Raw genomic sequence first — 20,128 nt, 5'->3', positions numbered from 1 at the left:
GAAAACGGTAACAGCAATATACTTTCATCCCATACATATATTAAACCCTAAAATTGAAAGCGTTGCTGCTAAAGAGCCCATTCCTTATTATTAGCAACTTTAAAAGATGAGCAATGGCCAACTTCCAACACTTCCACCTGGAAATCTCATTGAACTGCCTTCCGGCCGAGGTACCTGTATCAAATATTTAGTGACCTACTCCAACCTAGGACAGTTCATCAAGATGCTTATTCCTCAGTGCAAAAGAAAATAATAAATGTCCTTGATATGTATCCACATTCCCAAGCAATTTGAATCACTTTTCACAATAACCTATTCGGTATATCATCATCATTTCCACATCAAGTCAGTGAAAGTGTGAAACAAACATAGAATACAGATACAACATCCTGCCTGAGATTAAACTGTTGAAGAAATCCTGGCAACTATTATGGCAAAAGGAGTAAATGAGTAAACTAGCACTAAGTGCAAATATTTATTGCAAAAGAATTAGAATTAGATTGCTACATTATCTATTTTTGCATATTGTTAAAAAAAATATGTGTGCACAGCACTTCCTCTCCTTTTCCCTTTTTCATAGGGATGTGTCCAATGTCCATATGAGTACCAGGACTATATGGGAGAGAATTATGTCGAACTGCAAGTATCTGAACAATGATACAGTATTTACAAAATGTACCCATAACACAGGGAAGGACTTACAAAATTTGAGGAAAAAAAAGAATTATCTTCGCCGCTTCTGAATCTCTTCATCAAGAAGCCGAGTTAGGAGTTCTCTATCAGCATTTGGTTGTTTGTTGCTTAGTATATTGTACAGTGAATGTAGTTCCTCTGGGTTTGCCTTCATAAACAGGCCCCTGAGTACTGTATCATTCCCAACGGTTGAAGGTTGATTCTCAATTTTATTGATAGCCTCTTGACTGGTGGGGTCCTCCTTGGTCTTCAGGTTGGGATCTGCAACAATATTTCCAGGTTGACAGCCAACTGAATTTGGGGTCTGGGACCTGAATTTCCAGTACTCGATGCAGACCCGGTTCCGGTCCATGGCCTCTATACCCTGTAACAAAAATCAGTATGTAATGAATCAATTTCTCAGTATCTGCACAAGGATATATGCTAACAAATACAGAGATTAGGGTAGCGGCAGGATGTTTAGCCTCCAAGAAAAAGAAAGAGAACGATGGACTGTAGTAATATACAGTGACAATGAAATCCAATTGTTCAAAATTTCTGTGGGTTGGAAGTTTTATACCAGCTTTAGTGAAGTTTCTTCTGCATAACAGCTTGGAAGCCTCTAAAATGATAAATCTGAGTAAATAATCTGGTCTATTAAATAAGATATAGGATGCATTTTCTCCAGAAATGCAAAGTTTTGTGCCGCAAAAGAGAGTGCAATCATTTCTAAAGGCCAAATTTGGAATGCCCCTTTGCCTCTAAGGTTCAATCATTTCATTGATTATCTATTGATAAAAAGTTGCGGTGGGGGGGGGGGGGGGTGTGTCGAGGAGGGGAAACATCTACAGCAAGACTCATATAATTGAAACAAACTTTGCTTCTAAGGGACACTGAAAGCAAAGTTGAAGGGTAGTCTCCAATCCAGGAATGACAACATCTAACAACTCTGCAAGGGGTTTGACCTTCATGAAAAGAGAGGTACTACCTGAATGATCGCCGGAGACAAAAACCCATACATTTCCAGGCCATCAAGACTTCCAGGCGGTTGTAGAGGGGGGAGGGCCATTCGTCCCAGGTTATGCTGTTTCCTTATCTCTTGATTCACTTTCTCCCTCACCAATTCCCAGCATTTGGCAGCTGAAAGATGTATGAATACCTCACTTGGGCACTGCTCCACAGTGACCTGAAAAGCCAAAAATTTGCGTCATTGTTCTGTTAGATTTATTTCAGATAGAATGCTGATATTTTATTGAAATAAGACCCTTCTATAGGTACTAAAATAGGTGAGTGTTGGAAATCATGCCAATACAAACATTATACGTGAACATAGCAGGCCATAACAAGGTACAGCATGAGTGAAAACCGGGTAGAAGAACCTTGAGGTTTGATCCATATCCACCATGCACTGGTAATAAAGCTCATCCAGAAATGTTACAATATTTTAATTGTCATTGTGTCAGGCATGTTCCATGGTGCTCATTTTTCCAATTATGAAGCATGGCTAAGTGATCCTACTCACATTGCAGGCCATAACAAGGTACAGCATGAGTGAAAACCGGGTAGAAGAACTTTGAGGTTTGATCCATATCCACCATGCATTGGTAATAAAGCTCATCCAGAAATGTTACAATATTTTAATTGTCATTGTGTCAGGCATGTTCCATGGTGCTCATTTTTCCAATTATGAAGCATGGCTAAGTGATCCTACTCACATTGCGCCCAGCGCCCAGGTGGTTTGGCCAATAGTGGGCCAAGAAATATTAATGGTAACGTGGGTGGAGGTTTCCAAGGAATACAAGTAACCTCGATGACTGTCTTTTTTGCTGTGCCAAATCCCCTTGTCCAAATTGAAGGCCCTTAATCACATCATAAGCCTTTTCTCCTTCGCATCACTCATTGTCCTCGATTTGCTGTGTCTCCCCAGATTTGGGAATGGTTCTTTCCGATGTGAACTGCCAAAGTGGTTAGTCTGCGACCCCCCTCATTTCCCGTATATGAGAGCACTGCCTAAACTCCATTCGTCAGGGCCATCTATGCTACCAATCCATCTAAATAAAGTCTTCTCATGTGTTCTTCCCTGTTCGTACATTCTTGACTTGCAAACTGACCTTCAAAAGCTGGAGGATTAGATCCAGTAACAGGGGGTCTATGGCTGACCGATATTGCACACCATCATTTAGCTATTGCAATCTATTTTGCATGGTACAATCATTGATCCCGAAAATTACTACAATAAATTAGGTAGGTCGCTAGGATAGTTCACAACCCACAATTCTGGTATTGTACTGGAAGAGTTTTCCTCGAATATAGGAAGAATACCGTGTAGGTAGAAAGATAAAGAGAGCATAAGATTGATACACTTTTTAGTTATTGGGAGAACCCAAGTACTCTCTTTCGGATCCGTGAAACGACTCTCAGAGATCTTTTTTACTTTTTCCCTTTGAAAGATAAAGGAGTGAAACAATCAACAGCTGGAGAGTGAAATTTATTAGAAAACAATGTAGATTACAAGCAAGAATTGGAAGCTTCTAAAAGTTGATGAATTGTGAGGGTGTCCCTGAGAAGAATTCCCACTATTGCTGGTCTGCCAGCCCATAAGCAAATACTCTGAGATTATGCAGACAAATCTTTTTGCATTTGGTCAAGGAGCTCGGAAGGAGCAGAATAACAGGTTACAACTTAACTCAAGATCCAAAGACCGGAAGAGAAAAGAAGAATCGTCAAACATGAAAAATATTAATCATCATGAGGGAAAACGATTAATTGCTAACAGAACTGATAAATTAAATCTCAAGCTTCTACACAATACCTTTAAGCAGAAAAGGTGATCAAACCCAAATGAGAAAGGAAGTGGTATTACCATAAAAAGAGGCCTGAGGAGTCCTGCATCAAGGATTTCTGATATATAGAAACACATTTTTGTTGGATCTAAAACACTAATGTACATAACCCGGCTCTTGAATCCTGCAATAAAGAGAACACACATAAAGAAATAATGTGTGATTCCTGTTTTTAAAGCTGAAAAAAGAATTAGGCTTTCAGAGAATGCACAGTTGAACAAAAACATACCTTTGGGGAATATGGCATTGCTGTTGCACCACCACTTTCCAGAAAGCACAACCCCAAATTCCAAAATTTCAACATTGCAGTTGATCCTTCGTACCACTTTTGCAATGCGAGGACCTTTATGACGAAGATATCTGTCCGGATTATTTGGTACAGAAGATGATGTAATCACAGGCCATGACCTATCCATTAACATTGGATTGACATGCAATCCCACCTTTTCATCGCTATCTTTGTTTGATTTTCCATCAGTGTATGGCTGTGATTGTTGAAGAGAGATCCCAGCTTTTGCCACTTTGAAGTTTCCAGTATCCCAGGGAAAGACAAAATCCTGGATGTTTTTCCCAGAAGCTGCAATGGCAGAACCACTTTTATTGAAATTAATGTTCAGCGGTAGGGTTCCCTGCAGTGTATCATTCAATATCCTAAAGTTGTACTCTTGGCATGTTTTGCTTTTTCCAAGATCTGCAGTGTTGAATGTCGCTGGGCCAGAGATTTGATCATCCTTCCCCACATCAGCTAACAAGTTTATATCCCCTTTACTCATCACTGACACAGTGGTCTCAGGTGTATCCAGCACTTGATCTCTCTTGTAAATACATGGACTCACCTTATCAATACAATTAGTAATTCTTAAAGAAACTTCCAGGTCCTTTACGCCAACGGCTTTACTTGAGAATGACCTATGTGGCTCTTCAGCTTCATCATCACTAAGAATAATCACGTCTTTCACTTTACGGGCCACTGTAGCCAAGTTGGTCAAGGGATTACCCAGGGGAACTAAGGTAGAGTGTGCTGGAGTGTCACATTCACCAGAAGTACCATCTAGTAACTCACCATATGATGTGTCTTCTTGAGAGAGCTGACAAAGAGGGGTGTCTAAATTAGAACCTGAAACCAGGCCTCCTGCTTCCATCAAACAAAAGCTTCGATCTACTGTTGCTTGTTCCTGACCAGGTGCAGTTGAGTACACATTCTCAGAAGCCAACTGAGCTTCAGATTCCTCTTTCTGTAGTGTACAGGCATTAGTGAGGTTAGCAGGTTTACTCACTGCAATAGCTGCGCTTTGTTCTTTAGGTTCTTTTATGGGTATCACTTGGGGTGCAGGTGCCTTACTATCTGGATATGATCTAGAAGTAGAACTCAAACCAATGTTGACAAAATCTACTGCATCTTGCAATCTGTGCTCTCCTTGTCTCATTTCTTCTGAAGAATGGGATAATTTATGGATAAGCCCTGGCACCTGCGATTTATCTTTGGGGACAAAGGAACTTAAAGCCAGTCCAAGATATTGTTTTGCCCATCTATGAATCGCACTAAATTTCCCTTCCAAAGCTTCAACTAGAACATTTAATTCACTAATTTCATAACGGAATAGGAAAAATTTGTCACTCCAAGCACAAGAGCAAAGCTGCTTTGCATGACTCAAGCATGCATATCTGTCAGGGGAACAATGACAACCTGCTGCAGACAGGTGAAGATCATAAAGACATATGATGCATTCCCTCTCACTTGTGGCATCAAAGCTGACATCCATCTTCCTTGATTGTGAAGATGTGCAAAGATATTCCCTCCTTGTGTGTTCCATCTCAACACGTGTCTATGAAAAAGTTGAACTTACATTGTCAACGAAAAAATAAAGACGACCTATAAAAATTGTCTTTCATAAAATATGCAAAGTCATGCAAGGAAAGAGCTTACCTTCAGCACCTTTGCTAAAATCCCATCTTTTCCACAGACATCTTTCCATCTCAAGTTATCCAATGTGTTCATCCTCAATAATGAAAGTTCCCATTGAGCTCTAACTGCTTCATTGGCTGCCCCGAGCAACAGCTTATCATGGGAAATAGATGTCTTTCGCCCCTGCTCACGGTATAATTCTGCGGCATCTTGCCCGTGAGGCAACCAGTCAATAGGGGCAACATTTACCGCCTCAGCACAGTTGAAACCACAATTAAACCCTGAGTGATACGCTCGAGGGAAGGTGAGAACAAACTCCCCACATTGCTGAACACACCTATACACAGATAACCCCTCAGACTTTAATATGGAAGGTGACAGTTGTGTGACCTGCAGCCAATGGGACAAAGAGAGATAATTAGACAGACCACCTCAACTTTTAGCAGGTCAATTGAGTTGAATTCCTCCAAAAATAAATTTAAGTGAGAGGGGACATTAGCAGAAATGACAACATTATTATCATTTTCTCTTATTTTTTGCTTCTTAGGACAGAAAGCTCAGCATCATTACAAAAGAAAATCTACAGGAACTGATCATAGTGATGTGAATACACCCACAATGAAAGAAGTCAGGATGCCTGTCTTGTACGATTGCACCCTTTGTAATGGAATCCTGGTTCAGTCGTTGCAACAGAATCAGAATCCTCAATAGACAGGATCGCAAGGAAGTGAGAACACAACTAGAGTTGACAAATTTTAATAACAAAGGAAGGCGTAAGAAAGTGATAAGAGGGATATAACCAAGGATTCTCACCAAAGCCTAGGTTAGCATCTCACCAAGCAACCGAGCATCTCACATGTATTGGCATAAAACCAGAAATTTCATTCAACTTTTTTTTAAATTACTTCAAAATGCTTGCAGGCAGCCCTTTTATAGAGTGGCTAGGAGTGTTTTAGACTCTCATTGGAACTTTGTCGTAGAATTTTTGACCAGTTAATGTGTAAATGGTAACGATTACTCCATTGTGACCAAGTGGTCACGGGTTTGAGTACGGAAACAGCCTGTCTGTGAAAGCCAGGGGTAAGGCTGCATACATTATGACCCTCCCACGACCCCGCAGTGGTAGGAGCCTCGTGCACTGGGTACGCCCCATTTAAAACAGAACCATCAATGGACTGACTTATATTTTCAATGGACTGATTTACATTTTCAAGGGCTTACACTACCATAAATGGACTGCCTTACATTTTCAAGGACTTACACAACAATCAATTAATTGACTCATTAACTGAAATAATATTTCCAAGACTTCAGAGTATAAGTTGTAACTTGTAACTAACAAGATAATGCTTCTCAATTCTGCACACATGCATTAATTACTTTATGACCCATCTTTGACTGAAACTTGGACTTGATTAATTAGAACTGGTTTTGGGTGAACCAGAAAACACCCAGACCTGGTTGGTTTGGCCTGAACCAACTGAACCTGGTTCACTTGAGCCAGAACAGGTTCATTCAAGGAACCGTAGGCCTGGTTCAACCCTTTTTGCGATGGTACTGCTAGGAGTACTACTTTCTACATTAACTTTCCTCAGCTTGAAAACATTCAACTCCGATGAATGTAGAAAGGACATATAATGCTCGTAAAGGTCCAGGTTGATGCACTTCAAATCATCTTCATTAATCTACGTGCAATCATGCCATGGACGACCCTTCCATTTGACAAGGAAAGAGTGGTAAACACCTCCTTGTCATGTCATTGTAAACTTCTTGTTAGTGACATCTTCAATCTTGTCCTTGTCCAGTGAAGCAAATTGTGGCATCCATAGTGTGTGCACAGTATCACCCACATAAGAACCCGTCAACCTTAATGCTAACTCGAACATGAGAAGAGAACAGAACCAAATCTATCGGCTTCTTGGGTTGGATGCCACACACTACTCGAAAGATGTTCGGCCCGTGGGGCGGTTGATGGAACTATTGTAGGCAAACTCAGCAATGTCGAGTATTGATGGCCAAGTCTTCTGACAGTATTGTACAAGACTCCGCAAGAGGTTAACTAAGCTTCAGTTTACAACTTTGGTTTGTCCGTCTGCCTATTGGTGAAAGGCCGTAGAAAATTATAGTTATGTGTTCCTCCTCATCCATAGAATCTTCCAACAATAATTTTTGAACCCAACATCACGATTGGAAACAATCGATTCCAATAGTCCATAGAGTCGTACAACTTCTTTGAAACATATGGTTATTATATGGATAGCATCACAGGTCTTTCAACAACGTATGAAATGAGCCATTTTCAAAATTCTGTCCACCACCACAAATATGGAATCATACTTCTTCCGAGTGTGGGTAGGCCAAGTACAAAGTTCATACTCGTGTGAAGCTATGGTATACGCATAGTACAAGATCTCGTAAAATTTTTAGTTTAGTGAAGTCTTGAGACAAGACGGTAGGCGATACAGGATCTGTGCAAGATCTCGATCGAGATCTCTGGTTATATCTCGATCTCGGTTCGACTCAATCAAACTAGACCAAACCAAGGCTTTAATAAGGTATTTTCTCGCCGGTGGGACTTGTTATACACTTACTAGCTACTTTCAAATCGTAGGACTTGTTACACACTTACACTTGTAATTGTTTAATCTGTCTCTTTCCAAGTTTTTAACAATTATTAACAAACAGTCAAACCATCACCATGTATGATTATGAATATGATGCCTAATGCTTAAAAAGTTTATGGTTTGATGATTTTTAATTCCTAATGATTAATTAAGTTGTTTCACATCTCTACTTTAATTATGTTTTCTAAATATTGTGTGGAATAGCCTAGGGTAGAGCCCACCTATGCCGTAGACTACCAACCTGGGGCCCGAAGTCAAAGTACCATTTGGGTTTGAATTTGTAAAAACTAATGTTTCCATTGTGTTTAGAAGGCCTAAAATAGGGCGGATGTCAAGTTTCAGGACCTATCTTGGCCATATGGCCACCGAAACCCACCACCGAGTTAAGACGGGAAAAAATACACCAACTCGCCGAGATCTCGGCAGAACTCGGTTTTTTGGCCTAGTAAAACCAGGGGCGAAACCAAGTCCTAAAACCTTGGGTATACGAGAAATGGACAGCAGGGAGTATAATACTATTGTGTTTTCTTCTTTCCCTTGGCAAGGTGTTACGTATGACACCTTTATATCATGTGCTGAACGTCCTTTTGAAGATGTGGCTAGTAGTAGAGATCAGCCACCTAAGAAAGGATTTTATCTTTGCCAAAGTGACTTGGTCCACCTCCATGCAGCTCTCGAATAAGGTACTGCCATAAGGTGTATTGGGAATTATGGTTCAAGATTTCATGAAATTTTTCCAAATATTTCGGTTTCAACACTTTTGTCGAAGTGAAATATAGTGCGATACCAAAGGAATACATTCGATCAAAATTTCGATGATATGTGTTTTGGAAAAATTTCAACCAAAACAATACTTTAGTTTATAATAAATACCATATTTTGAATGAATGGTTTCACTAGTTTCGACAGGACACCTTGGGAAAATTGTGATATTTGTGATTTTTTGCCAAATCACTCTCGTACAAGAGTGGAATAAGTTGGACAGTAGAAGAACAAGTTTTATAACATTTGATAATTACAAAAGGGTTTATAATTTTATGTCTATCCATTCCTAATGCATATCTAAGTTGTTTTAATTGAATTATGTGTGTTCTAGTACTAAATTTTGTGGGGGAATATGCTATATTAGAGAATGTATACAACATCAAACAATAAAAATGGGACTTTAAGAGAGACATTAATTCGACGTGAAATGAGATGACGACTTGTATTAAGAAGATTGCTAAAGATGTCCTAGGCAATTCGAAAGAAAAACATCATTCCTCTAGAGAGACTTGGTGGTGCTATGCTGAAGTTCAAGCAGCCATTAAGACTAAGAAAGCTAGTTTTAAGACATGGCAAAGGACTAAGGATGTAGAGGATCTACAAAGGTATAAATTTGCTAGAAATGAAGCACAGAAGATTGTGGGAAAAGCAAGGGCAAAGAAATATGAAGATCTGTATAACAATCTGGGCACAAAGGAAGAGGAAAAGGCTATCTATAAGATAGCTAAAGTGAGGGAAAGGAAGAGCAGAGATCTCGACCATGTTAGTTGTATTAAAAGTGAAGATGCTAAAGCACTAATAAGGGATGAGGATATTAAGAAGAGATGGGAAGGTTATTTCTGCAGCCTACCAAATGAAGACACTTCGAGCAATAGTATACCGGAAGACTACATTACCCATCAAGACGCCAAATGTCGTAAACGAAAAATTAGGGTGTCTGAAATAAAGGAAATTGTAAAGAGGATGAAAGTAGGCAAGGCACAAGGCCCAAATCAGGTCCCAATAGAAGTATGGAAGAGCTTAGGAATATGTGGTTTATCTTGGCTAACCAAGTTGTTTAATAAGATTATAAGCATAAGGAAAATGCCAGATGAATGGAAGAGAAGCATCGTGATTCCAATTTACAAAAAAAAAGGAGATATTCAGAGTTGGAATAACTAGAGGCATAAAACTAATGAGTCATACTATGAAATTATGGGAGAGGATTATTGAAACCCATTTGAGACAAAAAAAACCTACTATTTTTTTTTTTGTGAATAAATATATTACTAAACCCCAGGAGGGGGCAGGGGAAGAAAAAGGGGGGGGGGGGATATACAAAGAGGAGAGGGAAGAGAGAGGGGGGAGATACAAAAGCGCAAAAGCGCAAGCCTCAAGCCATCCTAAGAGGGAGGAGGGGGCTGCAAAAGAGAGCTATCAAAGGCCCAAGAGGCAACAATATGCCTGTTCCTAGGGGTATCCGAGAAGGACCTATGGTGGATGGAGCTGAGCTTGGAGAATACATCGAAGGAGATGGCTTTCCAAATCAAGTCAAAGGACCGAGAGTTGGATGTCCATCTCTTAAGATTCCACTCCATACAAATGTCGTAAATAGCGGAGCCAAACATAAGCTTCCCAATAGTGTCGCAGAGAGAGCAGCCTTGGAAGGTCATGTCCATCCAAAGCCATTCTCTATCAAAGGGCAAAGATCTCCTGCAACAGGGCCAAATGGACATGAGGGCTTTTTTCCAGATGGTAGATGTGAATGGGCAGACAAAGAAAAGGTGAGCAATGTCCTCAGAACCATTCCAACAGAAGATGCAAGAGGGGGGAACATTAATGTTACGGTGGAGAAGGAAGGCTTGGGTTGGGAGACAAAGGCTAAGGATTCTCCAGACCGTGAAGCTATGGCGAGGGATGAGGCCTTTGAACCAGACAAGTTTGAGCCAAGGGACATGGGGGTTGTGGTGGCGAACTAAGTTCCAAGCCGATCTAAAGCTGAATAGGCCGTTAGAGGAGGGGAGCCCAATAACCTTATCAGTAGAAGCTGGGGGGGAGAGGTGGAGGGGGGGGGGGAGGGACGGCCAGATTTGGGAGAGGATAGGGATGTGCGGGGATGGAGGGGACCAGGAGCCAAGGGAAATGATGTGGGAGAGGGGGGCTGATTTGGGGATGCCAGAGGAATAGATCGATCTGGCACCAAGGACATTGTAGAGAATCCCAAGAGGGTACCAGGAGTCAAGCCAAAGGGAAGTGGTTGATCCGTCAGCAATAGCAGTAGAGGTGGCTATGAGGGCAAGGGGGCAGAGGAGAAGAATCTTGGGCCAGATCCAAGAAGAGTCGGAGTTGATGGGGACAATCCAGATGGAGTCCTTTTTGAGAAGATGGGAGTAGCCCCAATTGACCCAGATAGAGTCCTGTCTAGAGGAGATTTTCCAAATGTGCTTCAAAATACCCGCGGTGTTGGAATAACGGATGCGGCGAATGCCGAGGCCTCCTGCAAATTTGGGAAGGCAGATGGATTTCCAGCTAATTGGGTGAAGGAATTTGGAGACTTCTTTCCCTTTCCAAAGGAAGGCACAAAAAAGGTTTTCCATGGCTTTGATGGTGGCTTTAGGGATATCGTAAATGCCACACCAATAAATGTAAGAAGATTGGAGAACCGATCTGATGCATTCAAGCCTGCCAGCATAAGAGAGGAGTTTTCCTTTCCAGAGCTGAAGCCGTTTGCGGATATTGTAGAGAATGGGAGTACAATTGTGACTAGAAAGCTAAGCAGGGATGATGCATCACCAAGTAGGAAGAAGTAGAAGAAGAAGAAGTCCTGACATTAGGGCTTAGTTAGGGAGCCATAGATTAGGGTTGCTTTGTTAGCATTTTCTATACTTAGTTTATTTTTTGTTTTCAAATTGAGCCGGTTCAAAATTGGTTGCATCCAATTGGTTCAATTGGGTTAATTTAAGTTATTTAGCTAAATGTCTTTTAATTTAAGTTATTATGGGTAGATAGGTCAATTTACTGTTTTAAGTTATTAGCTTTAGTTTTAATTCCTTCCTGGAGCAGCCTAGCGGAAGCTGCGGATCAGGAGAATCGAGAATGATAGGATCGTCACGGAGTTGATCAATCAAACAAGCACTAACATTTGCAGGGGGTTACTCTTCATGAGATCCAAGACTAAAGTCTTAATTTTTATTCAACTTTCACTACCTTTCTCCATTCATGGAGGATTACATATAGGTTTAGAGCTGAGTACGTGTAAGGAAGAAAAGAAAAATAAGAATCCAATCTTCAATCAGCCCAATATACTCTCAATCAGAAAATAAGAATCCAATCTTCTCTTCAATCAGTCCAATATACTCTCAATCAAAAAATAAGAATCCAATCTTCTCTTCAATCAGCCCAATATACTCTCAATCAGAAAATAAGAATCCAATCGTCTCTTCAATCAGCCCAATATATTAGCTAGCTGATTGATCCTTTATTTATTTAGAAACTAAGAACTCCAAATCAGTCCAAATCTTCCCTCTTTTAGGTGCAACTTCTTTCCTTAAAATATTGGGAAGATAAGGAGTGAATGGACTATCCCTGTAGGGGCTGACCATGCCTGGCACGCCTCTCCTTGACCCGGACCAACTTTCGAAGGACCTTGGGGTGTGAGGTGGCGGCTTCCACTTTGTTAGCTTCATAGTCCAGGTCCAGGGCTGCATCACTTCCCTCCCACGATTTATCAAGGAAGAGGTTAATTTTTAGTAGGATTCGGCCGAAGGCCATACTTTAAATAATAGAATATCGTGGAGGCTCCCCCACAGTTTATTGAATAAAAAAATCGTGTTAGCTTGGCTGCCATTGCTGCTGCTCCTTTGCTCCTTGTGAGTGTGTGCATCCTTGTGGATTTCAAGATGGAAAGGGATTGGTGGAATCCAATTGACTCCTTACGCCGTGACGGTTGGGAGGATCTTCTTCAGCTGGAAGGTGGTTCTATCCTTCTGACACATAGCTGCTGCCTCCATTGAAGACTTGCTGCAACTGCAAGTAAGTTCGAAACCCCATCCCCATTCATCTTCTCCTAATCCTCTAATTCCCCCACCCCCAATCGATCCCCTTTATTTTATTTGAATTCCCTTAAACTAACTCATCTAGAACCTGTCCAGCTTCAATCCTTCATTAGAATCTCATCAAAATCAGGTCACAGCTCCCTCTCCTCAGCTCTTACACTCAACCCTATCCCCTGGCCTAAACCATCTTTAGAAACCCTAATTCCCCACCCTTCATTAATTTCCCCAAAACCCTAATTTTCAGATCCTTCACTTCCAACCATTATTACAGCTTCATACTTTGGTCGAGTACTGTTCTCCATCAGTATAGAACTCGATCTTATTCCCTTGCTTTAATTCTTAGTCTAAACCCTAGTTCCAGCCTAAGTTCTAAAACCCAAAACCCAGAGATCGATAGGTTAATTGTGCCCTAATTTTGCAGAATTTTCAAACCTATCTAAACCCTGTTTTTTTTATACAATAATAACCCCCTAGACCTGCCCTACAAAATCATATAAACCCTATTGTCATTACCTCACCCTAACCCTAGTTTTACCCTACATTACCCCATCCTGCTCCAATCGGCCAACACTGTTAGAGATCCTGATCCACTGGTTTCTAGTGGGAGTTATTCTTATCTAGGACTACATTAAGGGATGAGGGGAAGGCCCAGGTACTTGACAGGAAGGGATCCAAGGGAGAAGTCAGTCAGACTCAGGAGAGCATCTCTATCAGACTCAGGAGGGATCCAAGAAACTACTATTATGAAGAACCAATTTGGTTTTATGTCAAGAAAATCCAAAACAAAAGCCATTTACTTAAGAGACTCATGGGAAGATTTAGAGATTGCAAAAAGGATCTCCATATGGTCTTTATTGACCTAGGAAAAGCTTATGACAGACTCCCTAGAGATTTAATCTGGTAAGTACTAGAGAAGAGAAGTGTTTCAAGTAAATATGTGGACATATTTAAATATGTGACAAGTACAAGAACTGTGGGGGGTCAAGGTATTGAATTCCCAATTACAATTGGGTTACGTCAAGGATCAGCTTTAAGCCCTTATTTGTTTACGTTCATCATGGATGATTTAACCAGAGACATTCAAGATGAGGTTCCTTGGTGTATGTTTTTTGCTGATGATATTGTTTTGGTGGATGAGATAAAAGCAAGGATTAACGCCAAGTTGGTGTTATGGAGATCAACCTTGGAATCAAAAGGTTTTAAGATATGTAGAACGAAGGCGAAGTAAATGGTGTATAACTTTGGTTACACTAGGACGGATAATGAGGTGGGGAAACTTTATTAGAGGGAGGGTGATGTTTCACAGAGAATTAAAATAGGATGGATGAAGTGGAGAGGTGCATCCAAAGTGTTGTGCGATCGGTGTATTCCTTTAAAACTTAAAAGGAAATTTTATAGGACAGTCATATGACCGACTATAATGTATGGTGCGAAATGTTGGGCAGTTAAGAAACATCATATAAATAAACTCACTGTAGCGGAGATGAGAATGTTGAGCTGGATGAGTAGCAAAGCTGGGAAGGATGAAGTAAGGAATGATCATAATAGAGCTGATTTGGGAGTAGCTCCGATACATGATAAGCTACGAGAAAGTCATTTGAGGTGGCATGGCCATGTTCAATGGAGGCCTTTGGATGCACCAGTACGGAGGAGTGATTTGATTTAGATTGAAGGAACTAAGAGAGTCAGGGATAGAACTAAAATAACCTTAGGAAAAGTGGTGAGAAAAGGTATGCATAGCTTAGGCCTTGTATCAAGTATGACCTCGAATAGAGTTGATTGTAGGGCAAGGATCCATATATCCAACCATATTTAGTTGGGATAAGGCTGAGTAGTTGTTGTATACAGCAGCATCATATTGTTAATAACCACCAAACTAGGGTCTGAAGTGAAACTACATTTTGGGTGTTTTTTTTTTAAATCCTACAGTTCCACCATGTTTAGAGGGCCTACAATAGAGTTTCCTAGATGTTTCAAGACCTAATTTGACCATTTAAGCCTCAAAACCCTCCACCGAAAATTTGTAGCCGATCAAAATTTTAACCAGTAAAGAATTCATATTCTTCTATGATCATGAGGCACTCAATTACTTGCACTCTCAAAAGTATGGTGAGTAATTGTACTACAGTATATAGCTCAAGGCCATAGGTAGAGCATTGATACTTTGCATTGTCCAACTTTCACTATTAAAGGCGATGGGGTGGCCTCATTTGCACAAGGACACCACCAATGCCAACGTGAGAAGCATCTGTTGCAACTTCAAACATGCAATCAAAATCTGGTAGCTGCAATACTGGAACTTCGGACCAAGGTACTAAAACTCGGGTCTCGGTGCCAACTCGACTCTTAGAAAACCGAGACGAATCAAGATCTCGCCGAGTTGGTGCATTTTTTTTTTTTCAACTCGAAGCCTCAACTTTGGGTCAACCCGAGATCTGGACCCGAGATCCGAGATCTCGCCGAGATATGTCGAGTTTTGTCCAATTAGGTAAGGTATTTAAGTGGTAGGTGGGTTAAAATAATGGGTCGAAACCGAGATCCAACCGAGATCCGAGATCTCGGCGAGATCTCGCCGAGATATTGCACTTTTGAGACTCGCAGGCAATCTCGTCTCGAGATTTCGAAAATCCGAGAAACTCGGCGAGATCTCGCAAGTTCTCGAACCTTGCTTCGGACATCTTCCACTTAATAAGTCTGAAGGCTTGGTACCGAATGGAATCCACTCAAACTTGCCCTTCCTCTACATCATACACTCAGTGATGGGTGCCATGATAAAACCGAATCCTCTAATAAATCGTCATTAGAAAGATATGAGGCCGTGAAAACTCCAAACTTCGGTGAGGGTCTTTCGTATAGGCCAAATTAACAATGCTTGGGACCTTCTCAGAATCAACTTCTATGCCCCTGGACGATACAATAAAACTAAGTTAGACAACCTTGGGTAACATGACCAAACACTTTTTGAGGTGGATGTAGAGCTTTTCAGCTCGTAGTACCTGCATCACACGGCCTCAAGTGGTCAAGAACCCTCTTTTTCCATGTTGTAAATCAAAATAAACAAGAAACTTGCCAATGAAGGGACGCAATACCTGCGTCATAACTCTCATGAAGTTGCTAGGGGCATTAGTAAGGGCAAATGGCACCTTCCCCTCATACAATCTATCCTTTATCTTGAAGGCCGTCTTCCATTCATCTCCAAGATGAATGCGAATATAGTAGTAGCCACTATTGAGATTTATTGTGGAAAAGATTGTCACTCCCATCTACATGTCCTGCAAATCATTAAGTCAAGCAATAGAAAATCTGTATTTCACGGTGATTTTATTGATTGCTAGATATCGATGCATATGTGCCATGACCCATCCTTCAGCGTGAGCAAGGTTGGTACAATGCATTCATTCATGCTTTCTTGGATGAACCCCTTTCTCAGTAGCTCGTCCACTTGCCTCTTCAGCTTGGCATGCTCGGTGGGGGCTAAGACTATAAGTGGGTAGATTGGGCAACACAAATCCTGGTACTAGGTCAATAGCATGCTGAATGTTTCTCATAGGGGATAATTTATCTGGCAGATTGATGTGTTTAGAAGAACAAGAAAGCCAACAACAAACCAGACCATCAAACTAGACCAAGAATGGACTAATATGTGTAATTTTAAGTGTCTAATGGGTTGTATAGGTCATGCGATTGATATTTTGGGTTACCTTTGTAATGGGCCAATTCTATAAGCCAAAATAGTGGGGATTTAAGTCTTATACGGGATCAAGTAGTTATTTTCTGTTTCTTAGTCATTAAGAATATTAGGTTTCTATATTTTGAGTTTCTATTTCCTTGTAAGTTCTATTTAGTTGCTATTTGTAATTCTCTTCATTAGCCAAAGAGAGTTTCTATTTTTGTAACAAGGCAATTTATAAGTAAAGGAAGAGGCAGTTTCTAGGCTCCCATGATTTTGACAGCAACCCTTTGAATGTTGTGTGCATGTGTGAGTGTGAGAGACACCCATGCTGCGAGAGAAACCAAACCTTGGTGAGATTCCAAGGTAGAGATTGGTCATAGGCCATCTTCTAGTGGTGGGAGACCAGCATATCCCTTTCTCTCTTTCTTCTTCCTCTTCTTCTCCATTGGTTCTTAGTTTTTATTTTTTATTGTTCTCTGCAACTGGTAAGTCATTTTTTGATCAAGTTTTCTTGGCTTTATAATTTTTCCAGAATTCTATGTTCTTAGCCGGTTAGCCCTACTTTGTCAACTCATGCTTGGGTGCTCTGATTTGTGGTTCTGAAGTCCAAGAAATCCAGTTTACTAACTTGGCATATTGTAACAGGTCCTTAGTTTACTAATTTGGCTGAAGAGAATTTTGTCATTGGAGCATCTCCTGACATGGCTCCGTTGACATCCCTGCAACTGCCTACTGATACCACCCCTGAGCTTGGAAGAGAAACTGTTTTCTCACCTATCCCCTCTGGGTCGCCTAGCAGTTCCACTCACCAGCTTGATCCTTCTGCAGTTGTTTCTGTCGAGACCCTGACGAAGGCCTGCACTTTCCATTCTCTCGTTTCCCCCCTTTCTTCTTCGACCTCACCGTCTGCAACCATTTCCATTTTGGACCTCCCCCCCCCCCCCTTTTGCCCCCTTCTACGCTTACTTTACAACCTGGTTTTCCCTTTTTACCCCCCCCCTTTTAACCACTTCATTACCTGTTTTACCCCCCCTGGCCTTTACCATCACCCTCTTCTAACGTCAACGGCTTTATTCTTAAACCCAATTCCAGACCTATTGGGCCCTCCCCCAAAGCCCATGACCCCCCTTTTATCCCAGGCCCAGCCCTGTGGTCCATCCCTTCCCCCCCCCCCCCTAGCCCAGGCCCCGGCCCAGTCCTCTCTCCATCTCTGGCCCAGCAGCCTGGCCCAACCTACTGCCCCCCTCTTAACCCAGCCCCTCTTAACCCTCTCCCCCCCAGCCCAAGCCCATCCTACTTTACCTATAACCTGCCCATCATTCAACCCCCCAGCCCATCTCTATCACAAGCTATTCCCCAACCCCCCTTCCCAATCCATCTCCTCCCCTTCCCTCTCGGACTTTCCCCCCCGGCACGCCTCTTGTCCGCAACCCAGCTATTTCTTCTTTCGTCGTCGCTACCAAAGCACCCCTCCGATGCGCACACTGCTACTCCCTCTCTAGTTGTCATGTCTGTAGGCTTCATTTGGAATGTCAAGGGTCTCAACTCCCTGGCCAAACACCAGGACATTAGATCCCTCATCAAATCCACCCATTCTTCTTTTTGTGCCCTTCTTGAAACCTGTATTCTGTAAGATAATGCCTCCCGCATTGCTGCCTCTATTGCCCCCTCCTAGTCCCTTCTCTCTAATTACAATCATTCCCCTAACGGTCGGATTTGGTTCCTCTGAGACCCATCCAAAATCAACATCTCTCTCTCCCATTCCTCTTCCCAGTTCCTCCACCTCAGCCTTTCAATTCCCAACTCCCATTCCACTTTCTTTCTGTCGGTTGTCTATGCCTACAACCAAGCTGCTGACCGTACTTCTCTTTGGCATGATCTCACCCTCCTCAAAACCTCCATGGATTCCATTCCTTGGGGTTTAGGCGGTGACTTCAATGTGGTGCGATCCCAAGATGAGAAATTGGGTGGCAGACCTATTGACTCATCCTCCGTCCTTGCTTTTAACGAGTGCTTAGAAGATCTAGGCATTGAGGACCTTCGCTGGACTGATTCCCCCCTTACTTGGAACAACCGTCGCATTGGCCCTGATCGCATCGCCTGCAAGCTTGATCGTTTCCTCTCTAAGGAGGCTTGGCTCTCCTCCTTCCCCCACTCTCTTGCCAACTTCCTCCTTTAGGGTCTCTCTGATCATTGCCCCTGTCACATCCTTATCCAACCCTATTCCTCCTTCAGCCCTAAGCCTTTCAAATTCTTTGACATGTGGACCTCCCACCATCTATTCCTTCCCACCGTCCTTAAGGCCTGGCGCACCCCAGTCTCCTCCCCCTCTCTCCCCCTCATTGCCCTAGCCAAGAAGCTCCGGAACACCAAAGCTGCCCTCAAGAGCTGGAATCTCTCCACCTTTGGTAACATCAATTCTAGGCTCTCCTCCTGCAAATCCAACCTCTCCTCCGTTCAGTCCAGACTTCAATCTGACCCTCTCAATTCTATTCTTGCTTCTGAGGAAAAACTCCTATCTGAAGAGTTGCATTCTCTCTCCTCCCTGGAGGAAAGCTTCTTGGGCCAAAAATCACGCATCAAGTGGTTAGAGCTGAGTGACTCAAATTCAGCTTACTTTCACCGGTCTCTGAAAGCTAGACTCAACTCTAATTCCATCACCCTCCTGCACTCCTTTGATGGCTCCCCCCTTACCTCAATTCATGACATCAAATCTGCTTCCATCTCTTTCTTCTCCGACTTGTTTAATCCCCCCTTACTGCCCCCCTATCCCCCCTGATCTCATCAACAAGTTCCTCCCTCCCCTTGTTGCGGAATCCCTCATTAGTATTCCCTCTGATGATGAGATCTCCAAGGCAATTCACTCCTATAAATCCAATAAAGCTCCCAGTCCGGATGGGTTCAGTATGAGATTCTTCCTAAGCTGTTGGGATTCCATCAAAGGGGACCTCTTCAAAGCCATTCGCAACTTCTTTTTCAAGCCTAGTCAGCTGGCCCAAGTCAATCAGACCTTCATCTGCCTCATCCCTAAAAAAGAGGGAGCCACCTCTCTCTCGGACTTTAGGCCTATCTCCCTCTGCAACCTCATCTACAAATTCATTGCCAAAATCCTTGCCAACAGAATCAAGGCTGTGATCCCCTCTCTAGTCAGTCCCAACCAATCCGCCTTCACTTCAGAGCGAAGCATTGCGGATAACATTATCCTTTGTTCTGAAATTATGCGGGGTTTTGACCGCAAATCCCACTCTTCGGCTGCCCTTATGAAAATTGACCTTCACAAAGCTTTTGACTCCCTTCGTTGGGACTTCATCTGCGGAGTGCTCTCTCAAATGGGCTTCCCCCCAAGCCTTCGTTTGCTGGATTCATGCTTGCATTTCCTCCCCCTCCTTCTCCGTTCTTGTCAATGGTTCTCCAGCAGGATTCTTCCATTCTAAAGTGGGCATCCACCAAGGCTGCCCCCTCTCCCCCTTCCTTTTCTCCGTCGCTCTGGATGTCCTCTCCCGTAGCCTCCAATCCAAGATTGATCTCCATCTCATCTCTCCCATTCCTAAATGTAAGCATATCAACCTTACCCATCTCGCTTTTGCAAACGATCTGATGATCTTCTCTAA

At 42.2% G+C, this 20,128-nt stretch overlaps 1 protein-coding gene across 2 annotated transcripts in view; it reads right to left on the bottom strand.

The window, feature by feature from the left end:
• Nucleotides 1-456: 456 nt before the first annotated feature.
• Nucleotides 457-20,128, bottom strand: part of LOC122666944 (lysine-specific demethylase JMJ18-like) — a 31,728-nt gene continuing 12,056 nt past the window's right edge. For both annotated transcript variants that reach the window (XM_043863073.1, XM_043863080.1), the window contains exons 8-12: nt 5,443-5,811; nt 3,745-5,341; nt 3,536-3,639; nt 1,661-1,858; nt 457-1,057 (exon numbers count right to left, since the gene is read on the bottom strand). In XM_043863073.1, coding sequence (XP_043719008.1) covers nt 725-1,057; nt 1,661-1,858; nt 3,536-3,639; nt 3,745-5,341; nt 5,443-5,811 — 2,601 coding nt within the window. In that variant the 3' untranslated portion in view covers nt 457-724. The remainder of the gene's footprint in view (nt 1,058-1,660; nt 1,859-3,535; nt 3,640-3,744; nt 5,342-5,442; nt 5,812-20,128) is intronic.

This window comes from Telopea speciosissima, chromosome 1 (assembly GCF_018873765.1).
Source record: "Telopea speciosissima isolate NSW1024214 ecotype Mountain lineage chromosome 1, Tspe_v1, whole genome shotgun sequence".
Classification (NCBI taxonomy): Eukaryota; Viridiplantae; Streptophyta; class Magnoliopsida; order Proteales; family Proteaceae; genus Telopea; species Telopea speciosissima.
The sequence above is the reverse complement of the archived record's forward strand: the minus strand, read 5'-3'. Positions and strand labels throughout refer to the sequence as shown.